Genomic DNA, 22795 nt, shown 5'->3' with positions numbered 1-22795 from the left:
AGTTGACATTTCACCAGGGGGTCACACAGGTCTTCAATATCACACGTTTGGGAGTCTGTTGGGGTGATAAAGGTTGACGGAATCCATCTTTTGGTCCGGCGCACCAGCACACTGTGCATTTTATTGATCATGAAGGACCCATAAAGTGCAGAGTGATGAATTGTTGTCGTGGGTGGACGGGTGAGGTTTTAATCGATGAACATTGTCTTGTCTTTATGGAAATTATGCCTGAGATGAGCTAAAGCTGCTCATTTATGCTGTTTTCCCTCATACAGCCCACATAGTGCACAGGCTACAGCGCCGGCTGGATGGCCAGTAAGGGACACAAGGTGAAATGGTCAGCAGCTGAAACAGGATTCTGTTTATACATTTTGAAAAGGATGGTAATGAATCATGTTAATGGAATCATAGTTTTTAGGCTTTTAATCAGTTCATAATTTAATCATTTATTGGAAGGATGAGACCCACATTCATAAAACCATATTTAAGCTATCTGTGGTTCTTTTTCCAGTATCAACCTCTTATTATAAATTATCATACATTTAATACCAAAACTTTAGAGACAGAGAGAGAGAGAAACCAAGATTGATAAAAAAGAGAGAGATAATAAAAGAGAGAGAGAGAGAGAGAGAGAGAGAGAGAGAGAGAGAGAGAGAGAGAGAGAGAAAACAAGATTGATAAAAAGAGAGAGATAAAAGAGAGAGGGGGGGGGGAGAAACCAAGATTGATAAAAAGAGAGAGATAATAAAAGAGAGAGAGAGAGAGAGAGAGAGAGAGAGAGGGGGGGGGAGAGAGAAACCAAGATTGATAAAAAGAGAGAGATAATAAGAGAGAGAGAGAGAGAGAGAGAGAGAGAGAGATGGTAGGAGACAGAAAAAGACAGAAAGAAAGAAATAGAGAAAAAAGTGGAGAGAGAAGAAGAAGAAGAGAAAGGGCAGGGATGATGAAGAAGGGTGGACAGAAAGAAAGAGAAGGGGGCAGGGATGGTGGGAAAGGGAGATAGACAAAAAGGAAAAACTGAGGGAGAGAGAGATAGTGGGAGACAGAGAAAGACAGGTAAATAAAGAGGAGAGAGAGAGACGGAGAGTGACAGTGAAAGAAAGCGAGGGAGGAATAAACAAAGAGTGATAAAAAGAGAGATAATAAAAGAGAGAGAGAGAGAGAGAGAGAGATGGTGGGAGAGGGGGCAGGGATGGTGGGAAAGAGAGAGACTGAAAAAGGGAGAAACAGAGAGAAAGATAGTGGGAGACAAAGACAAATAAATAAAGAGAGAGAGAGAGAGAGAGAGAGAGAGAGAGAGAGAGAGAGAGAGAGAGAGAGAGGGAGACAGAGAAAGACAGGTAAATAAAGAGGAGAGAGAGACAGAGAGTGACAGTGAGAAAGAATAAAGGGAGAAGAGGGAGGAATAAAACGAAGAGCGATAGAAGAGAGAGACAATAAAAAAGAGAGGAGGTGGGAGAAAGAAACAGAGGACACGAACAAAACAGAGAAAAGGAGAGAGTGAGACAGAAGGACAAGATAGACAGATGGTAGAAAAGAAAAAGACAGAGAGAAGAGGAAGAGTGCGTGAGAGAGAGAGCAAGAAAGAGTAGATGGAAAGGGAGAGAAAGAAAGAAGGAGGGAGAGAGAGAGAGAGAGAGAGAGTCGTAGTGAGTCAGAGACAGATAAAGAGAAGGAGGAGAGGGAGCGCGCGCGAGGGAGTGAGTGAGTGAGTGAGTGAGTGGGAGAGAGAGAGGCGGTGTGTGTGTGTATTCCGCGCAGCGATGCTTCAGAGCTGAGGACGCTCGCGCCGAATGTCCTCGCGCTCCGCCGCTCCTCTGCTGCGCGCGCTCCGCTCCGCTCCGACCCATTCGGCGTCTCTGGGGGAGGATTTCTTTCTCTCCTCTCTGGAGGAGACCCGTGTTCTCCACCTCTCCTCCTCTCTCTCTCCTTCTTCTCCCACTTTCCCCCCCGAACCCCCCACACCTTTGGTCCCGCGTGAATGAACTTGCCAGCCCCCCTCTCACTGCTGCACCATGAAGACCAGTCGGAAGTGCCGTGCCCTGCTCTCCGTGGGCCTGAACCTGCTGGCCCTGCTGCTGTCCACCACGGCCTTCATCACCACCTACTGGTGCCAGGGCACGCAGAGGGTCCCCAAGCCCAACTGCAGCAAGGAGCGCCGCCACAACTGCATCGACTACGGCGTCAACGAGACGGACCCCAGCAAAGTGCACTACAGCTGGGAGACCGGCGACGACCGCTTCCTCTTCAGGCACTTCCACACCGGCATCTGGTACTCCTGCGAGGAGAACATCCACGGAGGAGGTGAGGGGCGCTTTAGCCCGGAGAGACGGAGTTTAGAGTGGACCACTGTAGTTATTTGTACTTGTGGGACGTTCCAGTCTGCTATGACCACCTGTACACACTTAAACAGATGGTTCTTAAAGGGAAAGGTTCTATTTAGAACCATGAGTTCTTTATAGAACCGTTTACGTGCTTAAATGGTTCTTTGCATGGTGAAATCGTTCTTCAGATTGCATTGTATATGTTTCTATATAGGACTGAAAAGGGTTATAGTTAAGATGTCAACTCTTTTTGGTGCTAGAACCATTTCAAAAAGGTTCTATATGGAACCGTATACAGCACACTTACAATGTTTACACAGTTATTGGCCACTTTATTAGACTTGTAGCTCCACCTCGTCAGAGCTGTATGTAAACATTTTGAGTGAGTAGCGCTGGTGCTAGAAAAGCTGTAGAACACTCTTAAAAAGATGTTTTTTTCAAAGGTTCTTTAGTAAAGAGAATGGGTCTGTTTAGAACCATGAGTTTTACATAGAACCATTTTATGCTTAAATGGTTCTTTGCATGGTGAAATCGTTCTTCAGATTGATGGAGAATGCGTTGTATATGGTTCTATATAGCACCAAAAAGGGTTATAGTTAAGATGTCAACCCTTTTTGGTGCTAGAACCATTTCAAAAAGGTTCTATATGGAACCGTATACAGCACACTTACAATGTTTACACAGTTATTGGCCACTTTAATAGACTTGTAGCTCCACCTTGTTGGGGCTGTATGTAAACATTTTGAGTGAGTAGCGCTGATGCTAGAAAAGCTGTAGCACACTCTTAACAGGGTGATGCTTCATTGTTCTTTAGTAAAGGGAATGGTTCTATTTAGAACCATGAGTTCTATATAGACCTATTTGCATGCTTAAATGGTTCTTTGCATGGTGAAGTGGCTCTTTAGTTTGATAGAGAATGTGTTGTATATGGTTCTATATAGCACCAAAAAGGGTTCTGCTATAGTTGTCATAGAACCATTCCCTTTACTAAAGAACCCTTGAAGAACTTCTTTTTTTTTAATGTAGTTAATTGTAGAAAATGTTGTCATTTCTGTGGTGAGTTTCAGTTTATTATGGCTAGTAGTTGATAAGTCTATCTTATTTATTATTATGGTTAGTCTTAGTTTATTAGGCAAATTTTTAGTTTATTATGGCATGTTTTGGTTTATTTAGGTGAGTTTTTAGTTTATTATGGCATGTTTTGGTTTATTTAGGCGAGTTTTTAGTTTATTACGGCATGTTTTGGTTTATTTAGGTGAGTTTTAGTTTATTATGGCATGTTTTGGTTTATTTAGGCGAGTTTTAGTTTATTATGGCATGTTTTGGTTTATTTAGGTGAGTTTTTAGTTTATTACGGCATGTTTTGGTTTATTTAGGTGAGTTTTTAGTTTATTATGGCATGTTTTGGTTTATTTAGGCGAGTTTTTAGTTTATTATGGCATGTTTTGGTTTATTTAGGTGCATTTCACTTTATTATGACAAGCTTTACTGTGGTGAGTTGTACTATTTATTATGGGAGGTTTATTTTATTTATGGTGTGCTTCAATTCATATATGGCCAGACATTGTTTATTATGGACACATTTGACTTCTTTATGGTCTGTATGTGTTTATTGTGGTGAGTTTATTATTGCAGGTTTAAGTTTGCTGTGGTGAGCTGTACTGTTTGTTATGGGAGGTTATTTATGGTCAGTTTTAGTTTGTGCACAGAAGCTGTTTATTATGGACAAATTCAGCTTGTTTGTGAGGAGTTTAAATTTATTGTGGCTATTTTCAGTTTATTTATGGAGTTGCAGTTTATTATACCAAATAAACTGGTTTATTATGGCAAATCTCAGTTTATTATGATTCATTTCAGTTTATTTATGTCAAGTGTCAATGTATTTATAGCACGTTTCTGTGTATTATTGCTGATTTTCAGTACATTTTGGGGAGCTGTAGTTGATTATGTTGACATTAGCCAGTCCAGACGAGTGCCATTATGATTCAAGTGATGTACAGTAGCTTTCTTTGCCACGTTTCCATTAATTTTATATGGAGAATGTGGTTAATTATGTATATTTGTGAAGCATGCTCTCTGAATAACTAGCCATTGTTCAATGCTATGAACACAAATTATCCGCTAAGCTCAGTAACAACTCCCATAAAGACATATACAATAATATAATGTGTTTTTTTTTGCATAGCTTTCATGTAAAAAAGTTGAATTAGACAGGAACATATCGGACTGATGTACGTTAATGTTTAATATTTGGTCATAGATCCCCTTAAAGGCTTGAAATCAGTCTGAATGCTGAATAGTGATGCATCGTCTCTGCATCAGCATCCCTGTACCAGTGTTTAATGGACTCTTAGAGCAGTGACCATCAACCCGATCCACCTGGCGATCCATCATTCTGAAGAGTTCGGCCTTAAACCCTAACTGAGGACATCTGATTAGATCTGCTTGATTAGCTGGACCAGGTGTTTTGGATTTAGATCAGATCTAAATTCCGCAGGGAAGGAGGAGTTAAATCATTACCTACAATGTTTATACACTTACTGGCCACTTTATTAGAAACACCTCTCTTGTAGCTCCACCTTGTCAGGGCTGTATGTAAACCTTTTGAGCAAGTAGCACTGGTGCTAGAAAAGCTGTAGTACACTCTTAAAAAGAGGGTTCTCTAGGGTTCTTTTGTAAAGGCAATGGTTCTATTTAGAACCATTTAATGCTTAAATGGTTCCTTGCATTGTAAAAAGTTTTGTCAGATTGATGGAGATTGTGTTGTCTATGGTTTTATATAGCATCAAAAAGAGCTACTCTGTTGCTACAAGCTTGACATCATAACAATGGAAGAACCCTTTTGGTGCCATACAGAACCATTTTCAAAAATGTTCTATACAGAACCATATACAACACATTCTCCATCAATCTGAAGAACAATTCTTGTCCATGAAAAGAACCATTTAAGCATGAAATGGCTCTATATAGAACTTGTGGTTCTAAACACAACTATTGCCTTTACTAAAGAACCCTTGAAGAACGATCTTTATGTTTGCCAAATAATATTAAATATTATATACGTCTAATGTTTTATTTCCTTCTACTGCTAACGATCCCCACAAAACTGCAGCAGTGTGAAGGTTTGTCCAAAAGGGGATGTTGGCACTCTGGTCATTTGTGTGTGCATCATTGAAAGGGAGGAAACCCACACTAGCAGGATCTCATGAATGGACATATGTTTGCAATTGCAAATTTTTAAAGCAGTGTCTCAGCCTGTCAGTCCAAAGACCTGAGTGGACTTACTTTCTTCAGGAGGTAAATGGTGAAATCTATACCTGTATCATTGCCAGCTTTGCATACAGCACTGTAACCCCAAACAGAACAACTCCTGCTTGCTGTTTTTCCACCTGGAGAGCCTTTGTTGAAACATTCAGATTCGTCCCACTGTGATAGGACAACCTAATGCACTACAGCTACCATTAACGACAGAACTTACGCTGCTTCACAGTTCACGCGCCTACACTTGGGCATTTGGGGAAGTTATACAACTGATTGACTACAACTACCATGAGTGCTAGGATTTTTGGATGGAGATGTTACACTGCTATACTGTTGCACTGCACTGCTTTGTGTACAGTTAGAGACTTTTTTGTTGTTGTGTTGTGGTTGATGCCCAATTTGTGTTAGCCATCCTCTGTCTCACGCGGCTCTTTTACTGCCCTGTTGTGGCTCCACAGAATCAGATTTGTAGGTAAAAATAAAATAATCCTCCTTTACAGTAAAATAAAGCTCTGCTGATCGTTCAACACAGTTTAACAATAAATGGTCTTAAACGCTGGAGTTAATGTAGAACTGCTGATTCACCCTTTAAGCCTGAAGTTTGGCATGCAGGTTGCTGGTCACCGTAGCAACACAGACAACAATCTTTCCTGGCTAGTAGCTAACGAAAAGGCAAAGAGAAAGATTTAAGACGAACATCGATAACTTACAGACAAATGGACTAATTTGTGTTCATCGCTCCAGCTGGTTTCCGGATACATTTAATCTGCAATGAGAAACTGTCAAATCCTAAAAAGTCACGAAGCTGAAGTCAGCTTCTCGTTTGAATTTTCCCGTTCCACCTTAAATGGTGCCTCGCTATTTAAGGTGGAGCAGGAAAATTCGAACAAGAAGCTGGCAACAAGCTGATTTCAGCCTTGTGAAAAAATGAATGTTGAGAGACATTTTACAATAAACTATTCCACCTTTTTTCCACTTTTGGAAAAGTTTCCTGCTGGAGATGCGAGAAAAGTGGCTATATCTGAGCTAAAGCTTAAAGCAGAGCAAAGTACGTCTGTGTTTTCATTTATATTATTGTTATTATTAAATTTATTTTTTGCCTATACTAGTACATCAGCACATCCTGAGACATATTTACAGCCAAGATGGTAAAATGGACATAAAATGTTGTGGCTCCCAAGGTGGTTGATTTTTGCTGAAAGGACAAAGTGGCTCTTCTTAACATTTGGGTTGCGACCCCTGGTCTAGACTGCACTGATCTGCCCTTGTGTCAGCTGTGCTCCTACATGCAGGGCCAACACTGGACATATTTGCCTGCGAATGATGTTCAACACGGTAATAAATCCAATCGACCTGGCTTACGGGAGGGGAGAGAGATGACAGTGGACGAGGCACTGGTCATATTTATGAGGATTAAGTCGTATGACTTGACGAGTTTGATGTTTCCGACACCCCCTTTCCATCATGCACAATCAGTGGATTTCCGAACAGTCTCACAGCGGCATTAAAAACCGAAAATATGCTTTCATTAAAAGCAAACTTTTCGTTATGATGTTTCAGAGCCAGGTTTTTTTAGAAAAAAAAACAAAATTACTGTATAATCCTTTGCAGATGCTGCTAAACATGGCAAAACGGTATGTGCAGCCAAATTTATAGGTCAGAGATGATATCATAATCCTGTATAATCCCCATATTTGGCACATGCATTGTCGAAAAACTGGAACAACTGCAATTTGAACCTTTATTTTACCAGAGTAGAACATGTTCTCAGGGCAGAATAAGGGGGGTAAATAAAGGGTGAGTACTGATATGATGTTGTCTGATGATATAGAGTGTATAATATAGAGCTGAAATTCCAAGAAACTAAATATAAAGAGTAATACAGTTTAAATTGAATTGAAAACTATTTATAGTTTTATTATATGTGTATGTGTATATATATATATATATATATATATATATATATATATATATATATATACGAGTGTCAGAGGTCACTGGTCATTTATTTAATTTCTAGTCAAAGTTTCCAAAAAAGTTCAGTCTTAGAAATTGGTTGCATTTTACACTTCTCACAATAAAAGTAAACCCAAAGCATTCAGCGATGAGGTCTGGACTCTGGGGTGGACAGTTCTTAAGTTATATATATAATATTATATATATATATATATATATATATATATACATATATATACTTTTTTTTTTTTTTTTATTCCAAATTAGTTCCAACTTTGGCCCACCCAAAAAATTAATAAATATATAAAAAATAATTAAGAATTCAGACCTCACAAAGATTATGTTATGATCTAACATAAGGCATTAATAGAGATAGTAATAAGCTAAACATATACATAATCATTATTTATAGGTTACTTTCTATTGGGAAGTGTCTGTCCCAAACCCCAACCCCTAAATTTAGTTATGAATAATTCTTATTTCTTTTAAAGATGATTTACATTTATCATCAATTTAATTTCTAAATAAAAAACTTTCAAAAAGTGCTGCCCCACACTTTCTTCTCACTACGGAAACACAGAGAGTTTTACTCTGTAGGCGGAGCCTTATTTAAGCCTCACCCCTGTATCTTAGAGCAGGAAGTGTAAGTGCATCCCTGTCCTTCTTGGCCACATGGTGAGCAGTTAGATTCCGTTATTTATATGTAGAATATGTGCCCCCAAATCAGTGTGAAACACTGAGAATTGTCACTACCGAAACACAGATTTTCTGCAATTAAGTAAACCTTTTTGTGTTTTGATGAAAAATGTGATTTCATGTGTGTACAACTGTTAAAAGCTCATTTACAGGCTGTGTTTTTGAGTTCTGCTCAAAATGAGCTAAAACTGTCACTACCGAAACATTTTCTCACTAACAATTATGTTAATATTATCAGATGTTTTTGGTCAATGTTTATTAATCACGTCTATTTTATTAAAATAAATGACTGAACGTTCCATTTTGTCGCTAATAAAATAAACATAACATTCCAAAACTTCACCAAATGTTTCGGTAGTGTTGTGATTATTTTCTTAGTGAAAAAATTGAGTGTTCAATCATGTATTTTAATAAAATAAACTATATATATCTATCTTATATATATATATATATATATATTATATATATATATATATATATATATATATAAAGCGATATATATCGCTGTTGTCGGGAACAAAATCTTGTATCTCCAAAATGGTAACTTTACAGGAGAAGGAAAAAACCTACTTTACTTTTAATGTAAGTCAATGGAACCAGACTTTTTCCAAGTCATTTCGGGTTTGTTTCTTTTAGTCCATTCATCATGACCTTTACATACAATGTAAAGAGCAACAGGTATTTTCAAATTATATTAAAAATCAAAAAACAAAAAATGGAGATACAGGGTTTTCTTCCGACAACAGCGATATATATGTGTATATATATATAGTAACAGAGTTGCAGATTACAGTGAAAATCTGTCCATCTACTGTGTGTGTATATATATATATATATTATATATATATAATATATATATATATATATATATATATATATATACACACACAGTAGATGGACAGATTTTCACTGTAATCTGCAACTCTGTTTATTTGCTGTTTATTTTTACAGGCTTCTTTATACTGCAGACCTCATTTCCACAGCTCATTTCTCTTGGCACTGAACTTGCAGTGTTTCAGCTGTTACTCAGTACTGCTAATGTGAAACTAGCTTAGCAGTTAGTGATTGGTTCTTGTAGGACCATACCTCTCCAAACCGATGTATGGGCATGCAGTAATGCTCAGCAGTTCCTACAGAATCCCTCGTGCTCATTACAGAGACAGCCACCCTCTGCTAAGCCTGAGACAGCGGATTAAATGCTTCGTGACCTGATCAAAAGCCAGGAATCTTTATTAATTCCTCTGGGTGTGAAGAACTCAGGCTGTAAATTGCATTAGGACGGTTAGAGCTTTTCATTACATAATGACTACATGTGCCCAGGCCACTGTTGCAGTGGATATTTAACATGGCACTGAAAACATGAGGTCACTCATAGCACGGCCAGGGCTGAGAAGAGAACTTTAACTGAATAAAGTGGAACTCTCTTGGAGTTGATTTAGTATTGATGCACAAGATGGGAGATTAAACGTGTGCGAAATACACAAAACAGCACAATTGTGTGTTTGTAGTGCATCCAAACATTTTATCAAGTCTTAGTTTGTGAACTATTCTCACTGCATTTGCAGTATGGAACGATTCTCCAAGCCATCTCCTCAAGCATAGTCATGTGAACTGCAGTGCAGTTCTAGTGTTTATGGGAGTTGTAGTCCATCAGGTAATTGTTTGAACACTACAGAACAAATCCAATTGTTTGTTAACGTAGATTCTCGAGGTATAAAAAAACCAAATAGTTATTTATACTGGCTTTAAATATGGGCTGTTATTCCATATTTAAAGTCAGCAGTGATTGAGGATTGTATTGTTTGCCTGCTGAAAAAAGTCAGCCCAAAAACATCACTGAGTTTGCAGATTTTTTAGCCTGTATCAATTTATAAATTGATTAAATTAAAATCAAAAAATTATCTTGCTTTCCAATTTGTTTTTTTTTTTATTGCAACCATACATGCATTCATTAGCTCAGTTAGCTGTAGTTACACACTGGAATTGTATTTGTTTATAGTTCTAAAGCATACCCCCACTGGCCACTTTATTAGAAACCCCTCCCTTATAGCTCCACCTTGCGGGTATATAAACCTATATGATAGACCTATAAAGTAGGTGAAGCTCATAAAGTGGCTAAAGCATATAAGGATAAACAAGGATAGACAGAACTGGGACAGTTACTTGCCAGACGTGATGGCATAGCGGGAATGTCTGGGAACAGCCATTAGAAATTCTGGGCTAAATGTGGGTGGGAACGCAGACTTACTGGAACAAGAACATCCTCCGGGAGGTCAGCATATCTTTGTTGAAGTAAACAATCAAAAGAGGACTAAACCAGAGTAAAACTACAAGAAGAAAACCACTGGTCAGTGTCAAAAACAGGAAGGTCAGATTAGAGTTTGCAAAAAAATCTAAAAACATCTAAAAACATCTAAAAATCCTGTAGAGGTCTGCAAGAATGTCAGGATAGATGAGACAAAGATCTACTTGAGCCAGAATTATGGGAAAAGAAAATTATGGAGAAGGGAAAGACCTGATCCGAAGCATGCACATCATCTGTGAAGCATGGTGGAGGTAGTGTTATATCACGGGCATGTATAGCTGCCAACAGAACTGGTTCCCTTGTTTTTATTTATGATGTGACTGCCGACAAAAGCTTACTAGGCTGTAAAATTTCTAAACCAGTCCTAGGTGGAGGAGCTCAAAGTGGGGGTGATGTCGCACTTGTCGGCATTGTCTGACGGAGCCTGTGAGCTCATCTATGTAACGTAAGTTAGCATGGCTGAAAAAAGTCCCCCAAAAACTAAAGTTAAGCATGTAGATGTGTGTTGCTTGTACAGAGAACACATTACAAGCAGTAAAAAATAAACATTAGCTTGTACCCCAGTGTTCAAAACAACACAAAGTAGAGGAATTTGGGGTGGGGTTTAAAGAGAGCGTACCCTTATTAGCAGTGGACCCATATTCTCTTTACGAGATCATGTCCAGCCCCATGAGACTAACTGACCGCAAGCTAAGCTAAGGCTTCTGAATGCCTGTGACTTCTACCACTCAGCCCGCAGACTCTGGTGACACTTCCATGCTCATCACTGTGAAGTGCACTAGAAAGTGAGCTGGCTTTGAGGTGAAAAGCAGAATTGTTTGCTAATATTCATTTAGAAAGCACTTCTGCAGAAATGACTCCCGCCAGCTCCCACATTTCATTTCTCTTGAGAGCTACTGTTCCACTGACACACAGGATTGGCTTCTTGGTGTTCAGTAGACCCAGGAGCTTGAGAAAAACAGCACTTCTTATACCTCAACCATTTCAGATCTGCTTTTGATGCCCCTACAAGTCGTGAGTGCAGCATTTTGGCCTTATTGTCCTAATTAGTTCGTTGCTTGTTGTTGAGCAGTTATTGTATTTTATTTTTTAAGTCATTTTTACACATATAATCAGGCCTATAATTATCTCTACATCAAAAGCTGTTGTTATTGTAGCATTCTACCACAGAATATTGGAGTTAAAATTAAGTGGTGAACATGATCTCAAAGTGTGGGCTTTAATTTAAGGGTATTACATCGGAACAGGCGGCACGGTGGCTCAATGGATAGCGCTGTCGCCTCACAGCAAGAATGGCCTGGGTTCGATTCCTGGCCGGGTGACCAGGGTCATTTCTGTGTGGAGTTTGCCTGTTCTCCCCGTGTCTGCGTCGGTTTCCTCCCACAGTCCAAAAACATGCAGTCAGGCTGATTGGATGTGCTAAAATTGCCCCTAGGTGTGAGTGAGTGTGTGAGTGTGTATGTCTGTCTGTCTGCCCTGCGATGGACTGGCGACCTGTCCAGGGTATATCCTGCCTTCCGCCCAATGACAGCTGGGATAGGCTCCAGCACCCCACCGCGACCCAGAAGGATAAGCGGTTTAGATAATGTATGTATGTATGTATACATCGGAACAGTGTAGGAATCATAACCATTTACATACATAGCCTCATATTTTTAGGGGCCCCAAAGTAGACAATGGGCTGCTCAGGTGTTCCAAGGTCAGATGTGTTGTTATTATTATTTCACTTACAAGTAAGCGGACAAATGTTGGAGAGTTTATGTCAAATATGGCATTTACATTTGGAGTCTGTTACTGTTAACTCTCAATTTGAAGTCCAAGGAGCCATCATTAAGCTGAAAAATCAAATCCAACCCATCAGACTGACAGCATAAACAGACGATGTGGCCAAATTGAGTATTTGGTACATTCTTAAAAAGAAAGAATGCATGGGTGAGCTTTGAAACGACCCAGAAGACTACAGAAAACAAAACTATCTTGGATGATAAGAATTCTGTCACTGGTGAAGAGAAACTTTACAACCTTTATAAAAGTTGGCCAGGTCAAGAACATCCTGCAGGAGCTCAGCATATCTTTGTTGAAGTAAACAAAGTCAAAAGATGGACTTAGCCAGAGTAAAAACTACTAAATAAAAACCATTGGTCAGCCTGAAAAAACAGGAAGGTCAGATTAGAGTTTGCAAAATAAAAAAAAAAACATCTAAAAACGGCTGTACAGTTCTGGAAGAATGTCTGGATGGATGAGACAAAAATCTACTTGTGCCAGAGTGATGGGAAAATGGAAATTATGGAGAAGGGAAGGACCTGATCCCAAGCATGTCACATCATCTGTGAAGCATGGTGGAGGTAGTGTTATATCACAGGCATGTGTGTCTGCCAATGGAACTGATTCCCTAGCATTTACTGATGATGTGACTGCCAACAAAAGCAGCAGCATGAATTCTGAAGTGTATAGAGCTACATTATCTGCTCAGATTGAGCCAAATGCTTCAAACCTCATTGGACGGTGCTTCACTGATGGACAATGAACCAAAGCATACCATGAAAGTGACCGAAGACTTTTTTTTAGGGCAAAGACTGTTCTGCAATAGCCAAGTCACTCACTGACCTCAGTCCAGTCAGCATGCATTTTACTTACTGTAGGCAAAACTGAAGGTGAAACGCCTCAAGAACAAGCAGGAACTGAAGATAGCTGCAGTAAAAGCCTGGCAGAGCAGGGAAGAAACCCAGCGTCTGGTGATGACTATGGCTTCATGCAGTCATTGGCAGCAAGGGATTTGCAACTAAGTATTAAAAATTTTATTGAGGATTATGTTTGTTTATTGTCTATTTAATTGATGATAATGATTATATTACTTTTGAGCCCCTAAAATGGGGGGCTGTGTATGAAAATGGTGTAATTTCTACATTGTTTACCCAGTTCATATGCAGATACCCTCAAATGAAAGCTGGAAATCTTCACTTTAATCAGCAACTCCACTATGTTGTGGTAGACAATTATACATATATATATATATATATATATATATATATATATATAGCTTTTGTCTGAAGAAAACCTTGTAATTTGAAAATGCCTGCTGTCCTTTACATTGTGTGTAAATTTCATGATGAGTGGACCACAAGAAATGACCACAAGAAATGGTTCCATTGACTTACATTAAAAGTAAAGTAGGTTTTTTCCTTATATATATATATATATATATATATGTGTGTGTGTGTGTGTGTGTGTGTGTGTGTGTGTTAGCCTGACTGTATGTACAGCAGTAACACTCTTCAAATTACACATTATGCGTGCCCTGCATGATTAATAGTTTAATCAAATTAATAAAAAATTCATTAACCCCTTAAGTTGCCCTGCGTGCCAGCTCAAAGTTTTATTACACACTTCTATAACCTAAGAATAGCTCAGCCAGTTTGCCTTGAAGTCCCTGTAGTTACTGAATAATAAGCCTTAGTATGTAATAAGCCTGGGATTTTAAGGGCTTAACCTGGTGCAATCAGAAACTACACCACCAGTGCTAAATCAAAAACCATCAAGGCTTATCTTTATTGGCTCATTGTGTCTTTTAATTAACCGATATTTAAAGTGACCCAGTGCTCGTATTAGAATTTAAAATAGAACTCGTATTGCATTTTTTTTGCCGTAGAGTGAACATCCTGTATTCAGATTCGAGCAGAGTGCGCTCTGGATCACTTATCTGCCTGGAAGAAGGATGAAGCTCACCTTGGAGAGCTTATCTTTCTGACAGAGGGATTCACGGAGGTCGTAAAGATGAGCGTAATTCACAGCACATCAAAACCCCTCTTATCAGGTTCTGAGGCGACGGAACGTTCATTAAATTCCGAGTACCTGTGTTATAATCTGTCTAAATGTCTTTTTAATTTGGTAATCATAGCCACCACCTGGATAACAGTCACTCGCTTTCCATCAGCTCTTTATTCTGGCGTCAAACCACACAGCACGCCGCAGCTCTACTTAAAGAGAATGTGTGCTACTTCTTTCAGAGCTCATAAACGAAACTTCTGGCCTTCTTGATGCACTCTGTTGACGTTTTGCCAAGTTTTGTCAAGTGTCCTTCCAAAAACGGACTTATGAAAAGTGAAGTCATTTAAGGCAGTTTTATGTCTTAGAAAGCCTGTAAGGTTTTAAGAGCTCGTCTTGTGAGTGCAGCCTGCTTGTGCCAGACAGATTTAACGTCACAATCTTGTTGTGTTTTTAGTGTCACTTCAATACCAGGATATTGAATCTTTAACTGTTAGACGTCCAACTGCTTTATTATCATTTTTCAGTAATGACCTACATGTACATGCACCGATCAGGCATAACATTAACATTGTTTCTACGCTCATTGTCCATTTTATCAGCTCCACTTACTATATAGGTGTCACTTTGTAGTTCTACAGTTACAGACTGTAGTCCATCTGTTTCTCTGATACTTTGTTAGCCCCCTTTTACCCTGTTCTTCAGTGGTCAGGACCCCCATGGACCCTCACAGAGCAGGTACTATTTGGGTGGTGGATCATTCTCAGCACTGCAGTAACACTGACGTGGTGGTGGTGTGTTAGTGTGTGTTGCGCTGGTCTGAGTGGATCAGACACAGCAGCACTGGACACTGTGTCCACTCACTGTCCACTCTATTAGACACTCCTACCTTGTTGGTCACCTTGTAGGTATAAAGTCAGAGACAATGGCTCATCTGTTGCTGCACAGTTTGTGGTGGACTATTCTCAGTCCAGCAGCGACACTGAGCTGTTTAAAAACTCGTACACAATTTTGTTACATCATCAGAACATTAATCTTTCTGGCATTATATCCACAGATATGGGAACTGTGTCCTTATGCGCAGATATAGGAATTGTGTCCATCTATCTGCTGATATGTGAATTGTGTCTGTAGATGCACAGTGTGTGTGTTAGTTTATGCACAGATATAAGAAGTGTGTTCACATATGCACAGATATGGGAATTGTGTCCATATATGCAGAGATATAGGAATTGTGTCCATATATGCACAGATATGGGAATTGTGTCTGTATATGCACAGATATGGGAACTGTGTCTATATATGCACTGAGATAGGGAATTGTGTCAGTTTATGTGTAGATATAGGAATTCTGTCTGTATGTGCGCAAATATAGGAATTGTGTCAGTTTTTGTGTAGATATAGGAATTGTGTCTGTATATGCACACATATGGGAATTGTGTCCATATATGCGCAGATATGGGAATTTTGTCTATATATGCACAGATACAGGAATTGTGTCTGTATATGTGCAGATATAGGAATTCTGTCTGTATGTGCGCAAATATAGGAATTGTGTCTGTATATGCACAGATATGGGAATTATGTCTGTATATTCACAGATATGGGAATTGTGTCTGTATATGTGCAGATATGGGAATTGTGTCTGTATATGTGCAGATATAAGAACTGTGCCTGTATGTCCACACATATGGGAATTGTGTCCATATATGCAGAGATAAAGGAATTGTGTCCATATATGCACAGATATGGGAATTGTGTCTGTATATTCACAGATACGGGAATTGTGTCTGTCTATGCACAAATATGGGAATTGCGTCTGTATACGCACTCGTATGGGAAATTGTGTCCAGATATTCACAGGGAATTGTAGAAATTGTGTCCGTATATGCACAGAGATGGGATTCATGGGCCGATACCAATATCTGGTATTTTTCATCAACATATCTGCTGATGACGATACATAAACACAAGAAATTGGGACTCAGTCCTTTAGCATTACAGAGAAAATATAATATTCCTTTCTTTAGGGTTATAAATCCAGTAAAATGAATAAATTACGGATAATTTAGTGCACTAACCCTAAATGTGCTGCTCTTCCAGAGTGCATTAAATGTGTCATCAAATATGCATCATCGATACAATTCGACATCATTGTGCATCCCCACTGTCTGATTAATGGAACTGTTCGGTATGATCAGCGGTTGAATTATAAAAATAAAAATCAAGACCATTGGTGGATATGAACTGCAGGTAAACAAAATTTTTAAAATTTTTAGCACAGTTAAAAATTTGTAATACTGTGGAATTAAAACAACTGTAGCCAACTGACATAAACAGCTGGTGACATTTTTGCATTGACTTTTTTGTGCACTTTCACACATTTAGCCCATCATAGGTAATCTCAAATATGGAGGGAGTGAAAATATCAATAGTAGACATTTCAGGTGATGGAATTACTCTAAAGGGGTGTAAAGAGGGGGATGGTGGTTAGGAGGGAAGCGTTTTGTGCATTTTTTGGCATCGGGGATTTGCATCCCACCTCAAATCGACCCCTTGGTGTAATTACAGTGGGGTTAAAACAACAGTTGTTCTGTTTTTAAGTGTGAACAATGAGATTCCAGCTGTTGTTTTAGCCGTTGTTAAGACTCCGTCACCTCTGATTGGATCCCTGCAGTGAGAGTGCTGATGTATTCCCTCTGTATTGAAGGGCTGGGGAGCTGTAGGCCTCTCAAGGGAGCAGTGAAGGAGTAACACAGCACTCGCTTTCACCTCCATCTGACCTCGCTCCTCATCTTCAGAGAACGACCACACACTTTCACCCACCCTCCACCGCCCGACCTTTCAATTAGCGTCCAGAAGCAGAAGGTTTATGAAGTAACAGCCGAGCGCCGCACGCTGCTCACACAGATACAGCAGGACGCCTTACAGAGGAGTTTGGATCAGAGCTGTTTTTACCAAAAACTCACGTAGAAATCTCTCCCTGTCTCACTCTCTCTCTCTCTCTCTCTCTCTCTCTCTCTCTCTCTTTCTCCTCTCTCTCTCTCTCTCTCTCTCTCTCTCTCTCCTCTCTCTCTCTCTCTCTTCTCCTCTCTCTCTTTTTCCTTTCTTTTTTCTCTCTCTTTTACTGTTTTATTTCTTTTTCTTTCTCTCTCTCCCCTCTCTCTATCTCTCTTTCTCTGTCTCCTCTCTCTCTTTAATTCTCTCTCCCTTTCATCTCACTCTATCTCTCTCTCCTCTCTCTCTCTGTCTACCTTACTTCTCTTTCTACTTTTCTCTCTTACCTCTCTCTCTCTTCCTTCTCTCTCTCTTTCCCTGTGTTCCTCTCTTTTACCTCTCTCTCTCTCTTTTATCTCTCTCTCTCTCTTATCTTTCTCTTTCTCTCTCTTACCCTTCTCTCTCTATCTCTCTTTCTCTGTCTCCTCTCTCTCTCTTACCTTTCTCTCTCTCTATCTCTCTTTCTCTGTCTCCTCTCTCTCTCTTACCTTTCTCTCTCTCTATCTCTCTTTCTCTGTCTCCTCTCTCTCTCTTTACTTCTCTCTCCCTTTCATCTCACTCTCTCTCTACCTTTATCTGTCTCTCTCTCCTCTCTCTCTCTGTCTACCTTACTTCTCTTTCTACTTTTTTCTCTTACCTCTCTCTCTTCCTTCTCTCTCTCTTTCCTCTTTTTCCTCTCTTTTACCTGTCTCTCTCTCTCTCTTACCTTTCTCTTTCTATCTCTTACCCTTCTCTCTCTCTCTCTTCCTTCTCTCTCTCTTTCCTCTTTTTCCTCTCTTTTACCTTTCTCTCTCTCTCTTACCTTTCCCTTTCTCTCTCTTACCCCTCTCTCTTTCTTCTCTCTCTTTCCTCTTTTTTACCTTTCTTTCTATTTATCTCTTTCCTCTATCTAGTTCCCTCTTCTCTCTTTTTCCTCTCTCTGATTCTCTCCCTCCCCTCTGTATTTCCCCGTCCCTTTTCCCTTCTCTGTCTCTCTTTCTTCCCTCTCTCTCTTTTACCTCTCTTACATCTTTCTTTTCTCTCTTTTACCTCTCTCTCTCTCTCTCTCTCTCTCTCTCTCTCTCTCTCTCTCTCTCTCTCTCTCTCTCCCTCTCTCTCTCTCTCTCTCTCTCTCTCCCTCTCTCTCTCTCTCTCTCAGCTCTGTGCCTTTTAGGCTTGTGTTACTTTTCAGACTCTACAGCCGTATCATAAGAATTACATCATTAATCATATAATGCCAAATTTCTAATCTAATCTAATTGAATCTCGTATGAGTGGTATTAAAAAGTAGATGTGAGCAATATAAAATTATCGTTATTAAGATAAATCACTTCATAATACTTTTTCTGAGTGTATGATGGGTGTGGTCAGTACTTCTGCACTGAACAGCTATATGGATCATAGAAGTCCAGTTATAAGGAGTGTTTCAGCCCAGACCACTTGTTAAATAAGGCGCAATACAGGTCAGCCAATCAGAACAAAGCTTCAAATGATGCATGACACGTATTATTTATGGCAAAAACGTTTTTGTCAGTATTGTGACATCATATTCTGAGCCATGTTGCTCACCCTTTTTAAAAACGTTGTTATTTTCTACCTGTTTGGTGCCACACCGGACTTCCTGGATGTAATAGACTTCACCGCAGGTGAAACATGCTCAGAAAGCTCTAAAAGTGGACGAGTGCCATAGAGATGAAATGGAGCGGCCGTTCTGCGGCCCTGTGTGATTGCTGTTCTGAGAGAGGCAGAGCACAGATGTTAACGCAGTGGTTGTCTTGTGTTTTTTCAGGTGAGAAATGCAGGAGCTTTATTGATCTGGCTCCAGCGTCGGAGAGAGGTGAGTAATGACCGCCATTAGGCCGGCGTTGAGGCTTGTCCGACAGCACGCGCTGCAGGCCGTGAACAGCGCGTCTCCCATCTCTGCCCCTGTGGCAGCCTCATTTAGAGATATGGATGCTCTGACCATGTACACATGTGTGTTTTTCACCCTGGCAGTGCTCAGAAAACTTCATTTGGGATTGTTTTGTTCATTTATAATCTGTTTCTTTAGACCTCAACCTCCAGGATTATTATGAAGTAATCAACAAAAGTTATTCAGTAACTTTTATGAATTATTCAGTATCTACTGTGAGTTATTGAGTAACTACTGTGAATTATTCAGTAACGTTTATGAATTATTGAGTAACTGTTATGAATTATTTAGTATCTACTATGAATTATTTAGTGACTACGAAAAATTATTCAGTATCTTTTATGAATTATTGAGTAACTACTGTGAATTATTCAGCATCGACTATGAATTATTCAGTAATTACCATGAATTTTTCAGCCCTATGAATTATTCAGTGTCTACTATGAATTAATGAGATACTACTTTAAATTATTCAGTAACTAATATGAATTATTGAGTAACTACTATGAATTAATGAGTTAGCACTATGAATTATTCACTATCTATTATGAATTATTCAGCATGTTATGAAATATTCAACATTTACTATAAATTATTGATGAACTACTATGAATTATTCAGTAATGTTTATAAATTATTCAGTAACTGCTATGAATTATTGGGTAACTACTATGAATTATTCTGTATCTGCTGATTATTATTCACAATATACTATGAATTATCCATTACCTACTATTAATTATTCACCATTATTTTGTACTTACTAATAAGAGTAAACTTTTTGGTAACTACTATGAATTATGTAGTATCTACAATACATTTTTCAATGTCTATTATGAATTATTTTATATCTACTATTAATTATTCGGTAATCTCTGTGAATAATTCTGCATCTGCTATTAATTATTCAGAATGTACTATGACTTTTTCTATAACTAGTATGAATCATTCAGTGTCTACTACCAATTATTTAGTAACTGTTATGAATTATTTTCTACTTACTAATAATAGTGAACTTTTTAGCACCTACTATGAATTATTTAGTACCTACGATTAATTATTCAGTGTCTACTAAGAATTACTCAGTAACCACTTTTAATTATTCATTATCTATCATGAATTATTCATTAGCTGCTATGAATTATGCAGTAAATACTATGAATTATGAGCCCTGTTTGGCACCACAGTGGCAGACTGACCCATATACTATGGAATAGAACTATAAATGCACATGAATTAACAGGAGGAGAAATACTGAAACTACTCGTGTGAAGATCCAGCATCCAAATATGCAATCCAGTAATACAATAATACAATCCAAGAGATGCAGGGCCTTTTTAGAAATGCGTCTAACTCTCAATTACGCAATTCATTCTCTTTGCAAAGCAAATTTTCAAAGGCCACCTTCTAATTGGCCAAGTTTATTCAAGACGCTGCTCGCAGCACTGGGGGAAATACCATGTTTGAGATATGAAATTTTTTTTTCATGAGCCATCTGCGCATAATGAATCTGCACTGAACAGCCTATAGTTGACAAATCTGTAATTAATTCTTAATAACGAGCGAGGAAAATTAAATTTGCTAGCAAATTAGGTTCATTCACAGCTGCTCTGAAATATACTTGTGAAGGAAATGACATGATTTTCCTGCCCCCTTTATGCACGGCCTCTTTCTGTTAAGAGGACCGGTTTAGACTCAAGGTCCCCGATTAGAACCCTATTTGCTGACGGACCAACAATGACATGAGTGCGTTTTGATTTCTATCTGTTTGGAACCACTCCTCCATCTAGCTGCTGTTATATTTGGAGTCTAGAGAGGAGCAGCAGTGAAATTGTTTTTCTCCATTGTCAGCTGTGTCTGCTCAGGTTGGTGGAAGAGTTCAGCGAGATCTGCACGTCAGAAAATATCAGGCCTCCATGAGGAGCCTTCGCTTTCTTAGCTGGTTCTTCTGAGCGTCCGTCAATACTGGCTTATTGTTCATGGCAGCTTGTGAGGAAAACAGGCCGGATTCTCATAGATACTCAAACTCTAACTGCTGTGGACATAAATATTGCACGTGGCTGTCAAGGCTAGGAATTGATGCTTTTCATCACACTGTTTTGTCTGTTGCATCGCTTGCCAAGCTTCCCAAACCCAGACCAGACATGAGGAGAGCGGGAAGTAACAAACAAACAAACACAACAAACCCTCCAAAGTTTGCCCAAGTCCTGATGTGGGGTTCTGTAGTAGAGGCCTGCTCTGGATTTACTTATCCGTGTTGTTGTTTGCAGACAAAAATCTTATTTAACCGAAATAGAAACTGTAGCACGCGATGCAAAACAGCTAAATTTGGAGTATTTAGAGGATTTAGAGCATTTAAATTTACACCCAAATTCAGAGCATTTCAAATATTATTTAGTTTGTATGCATGTGAAAGATCACATTGTTAGGATTAGGGAAGTTTTGGCAAATTCCTTTGACCAAAAAGCCACCTGTTGGTGATTAATCGTTAACCAGCAAGCCTAAAATCAAGGATAAAACTCATCAAATGATCAATTATAAAATTAATAGTTCTGGTTCTGAAATCTGATTGGCTGAGCCACGTTCAAAGCTGTTGTAAAATACTTAATACACGCAATCTTATGAATGCAAAACGGAAGTCTGTAATAATACACCGCGGTATTAAAAAGTAGAGATCGGCAATATGGCAACAATATAACTTCACAGTACTTGAAGATGTTCCCAATACTCAATAAGAATCATAATATTATTTTTTCTTAGGTTTATAAGTTTCACATACTACACTAAATCCATTTAAACAGGCCTAATTAAGCTCTCTTTATGAAACATGCAGTTGATCAGTATTCTAAAATTACTGATGATATACTTGATATGTTCAGAAAAGCATTTTGTGACATAATTTCTCATAATTTGAAAAAATATTTCCACCACCCTCATTACAAAGATTTCCTTGTATGGAGTGTGAAACATAGTGCTGACAGGTGACAAGAGCCTGAGACCATAATAACCAGTTATTCTCCAGGGTATATTTTGGTTTATCCATTTGAATTTACATGCCCACATCTGGAGGTAAATTATTCAGTAACTGCATGAATCCAGTGTAAATTGTTGGTGTTTTTTTTAGAAAATGTGTTTTATGCTCATAGACATGTCATATGCTTACAGTTTACTGCTGAAAGCCAAAAATCTTAGGCGCTCTTTGTATTTTTTGACTGGAAAGAAATATGAAAGTTATGAAGTAAAGAATATGACAAAGTGTGTTTAACAAACCCTACATAGGAATATGGTCATGATTATATGACCAAAACTGGAATACATGTATATAACTAAAATATATAAAGTAGAGCCACTGAAAGTTCTATATATTAGAGTTATATTTACCACTCATTCTTATCTCGAAAAGTGCTAATGTTTCATTTTACGGTGGGCCTGTCTAGCAGAACCAGCGGCCTATTGTGTCCTCATGTGAACGATTCAAAAACCTTCCTCAGCTGGATGATTAAGCTGCTCATTCAAATAGGAACTGATGTTTATTGGAAATTAAATTAGATTTGTGTTTATATGTCGGTTAACTATTAATTAATTAATCATTAACGTAGA

General features: G+C 38.7%; 1 protein-coding gene across 1 annotated transcript in view; it reads left to right on the top strand.

Annotated features, from left to right (window-relative positions):
* Positions 1-1957: 1957 nt before the first annotated feature.
* gsg1l (gsg1-like) overlaps positions 1958-22795 on the top strand; it is a 42189-nt gene continuing 21351 nt past the window's right edge. The window contains exons 1-2 of the mRNA XM_036589801.1: positions 1958-2304; positions 19073-19120. Coding sequence (XP_036445694.1) covers positions 2016-2304; positions 19073-19120 — 337 coding nt within the window. The 5' untranslated portion in view covers positions 1958-2015. The remainder of the gene's footprint in view (positions 2305-19072; positions 19121-22795) is intronic.

Source organism: Colossoma macropomum, unplaced genomic scaffold (genome assembly GCF_904425465.1).
Source record: "Colossoma macropomum unplaced genomic scaffold, Colossoma_macropomum, whole genome shotgun sequence".
Taxonomy (NCBI): Eukaryota; Metazoa; Chordata; class Actinopteri; order Characiformes; family Serrasalmidae; genus Colossoma; species Colossoma macropomum.
This window is presented reverse-complemented; position numbering and strand designations above follow the sequence as displayed.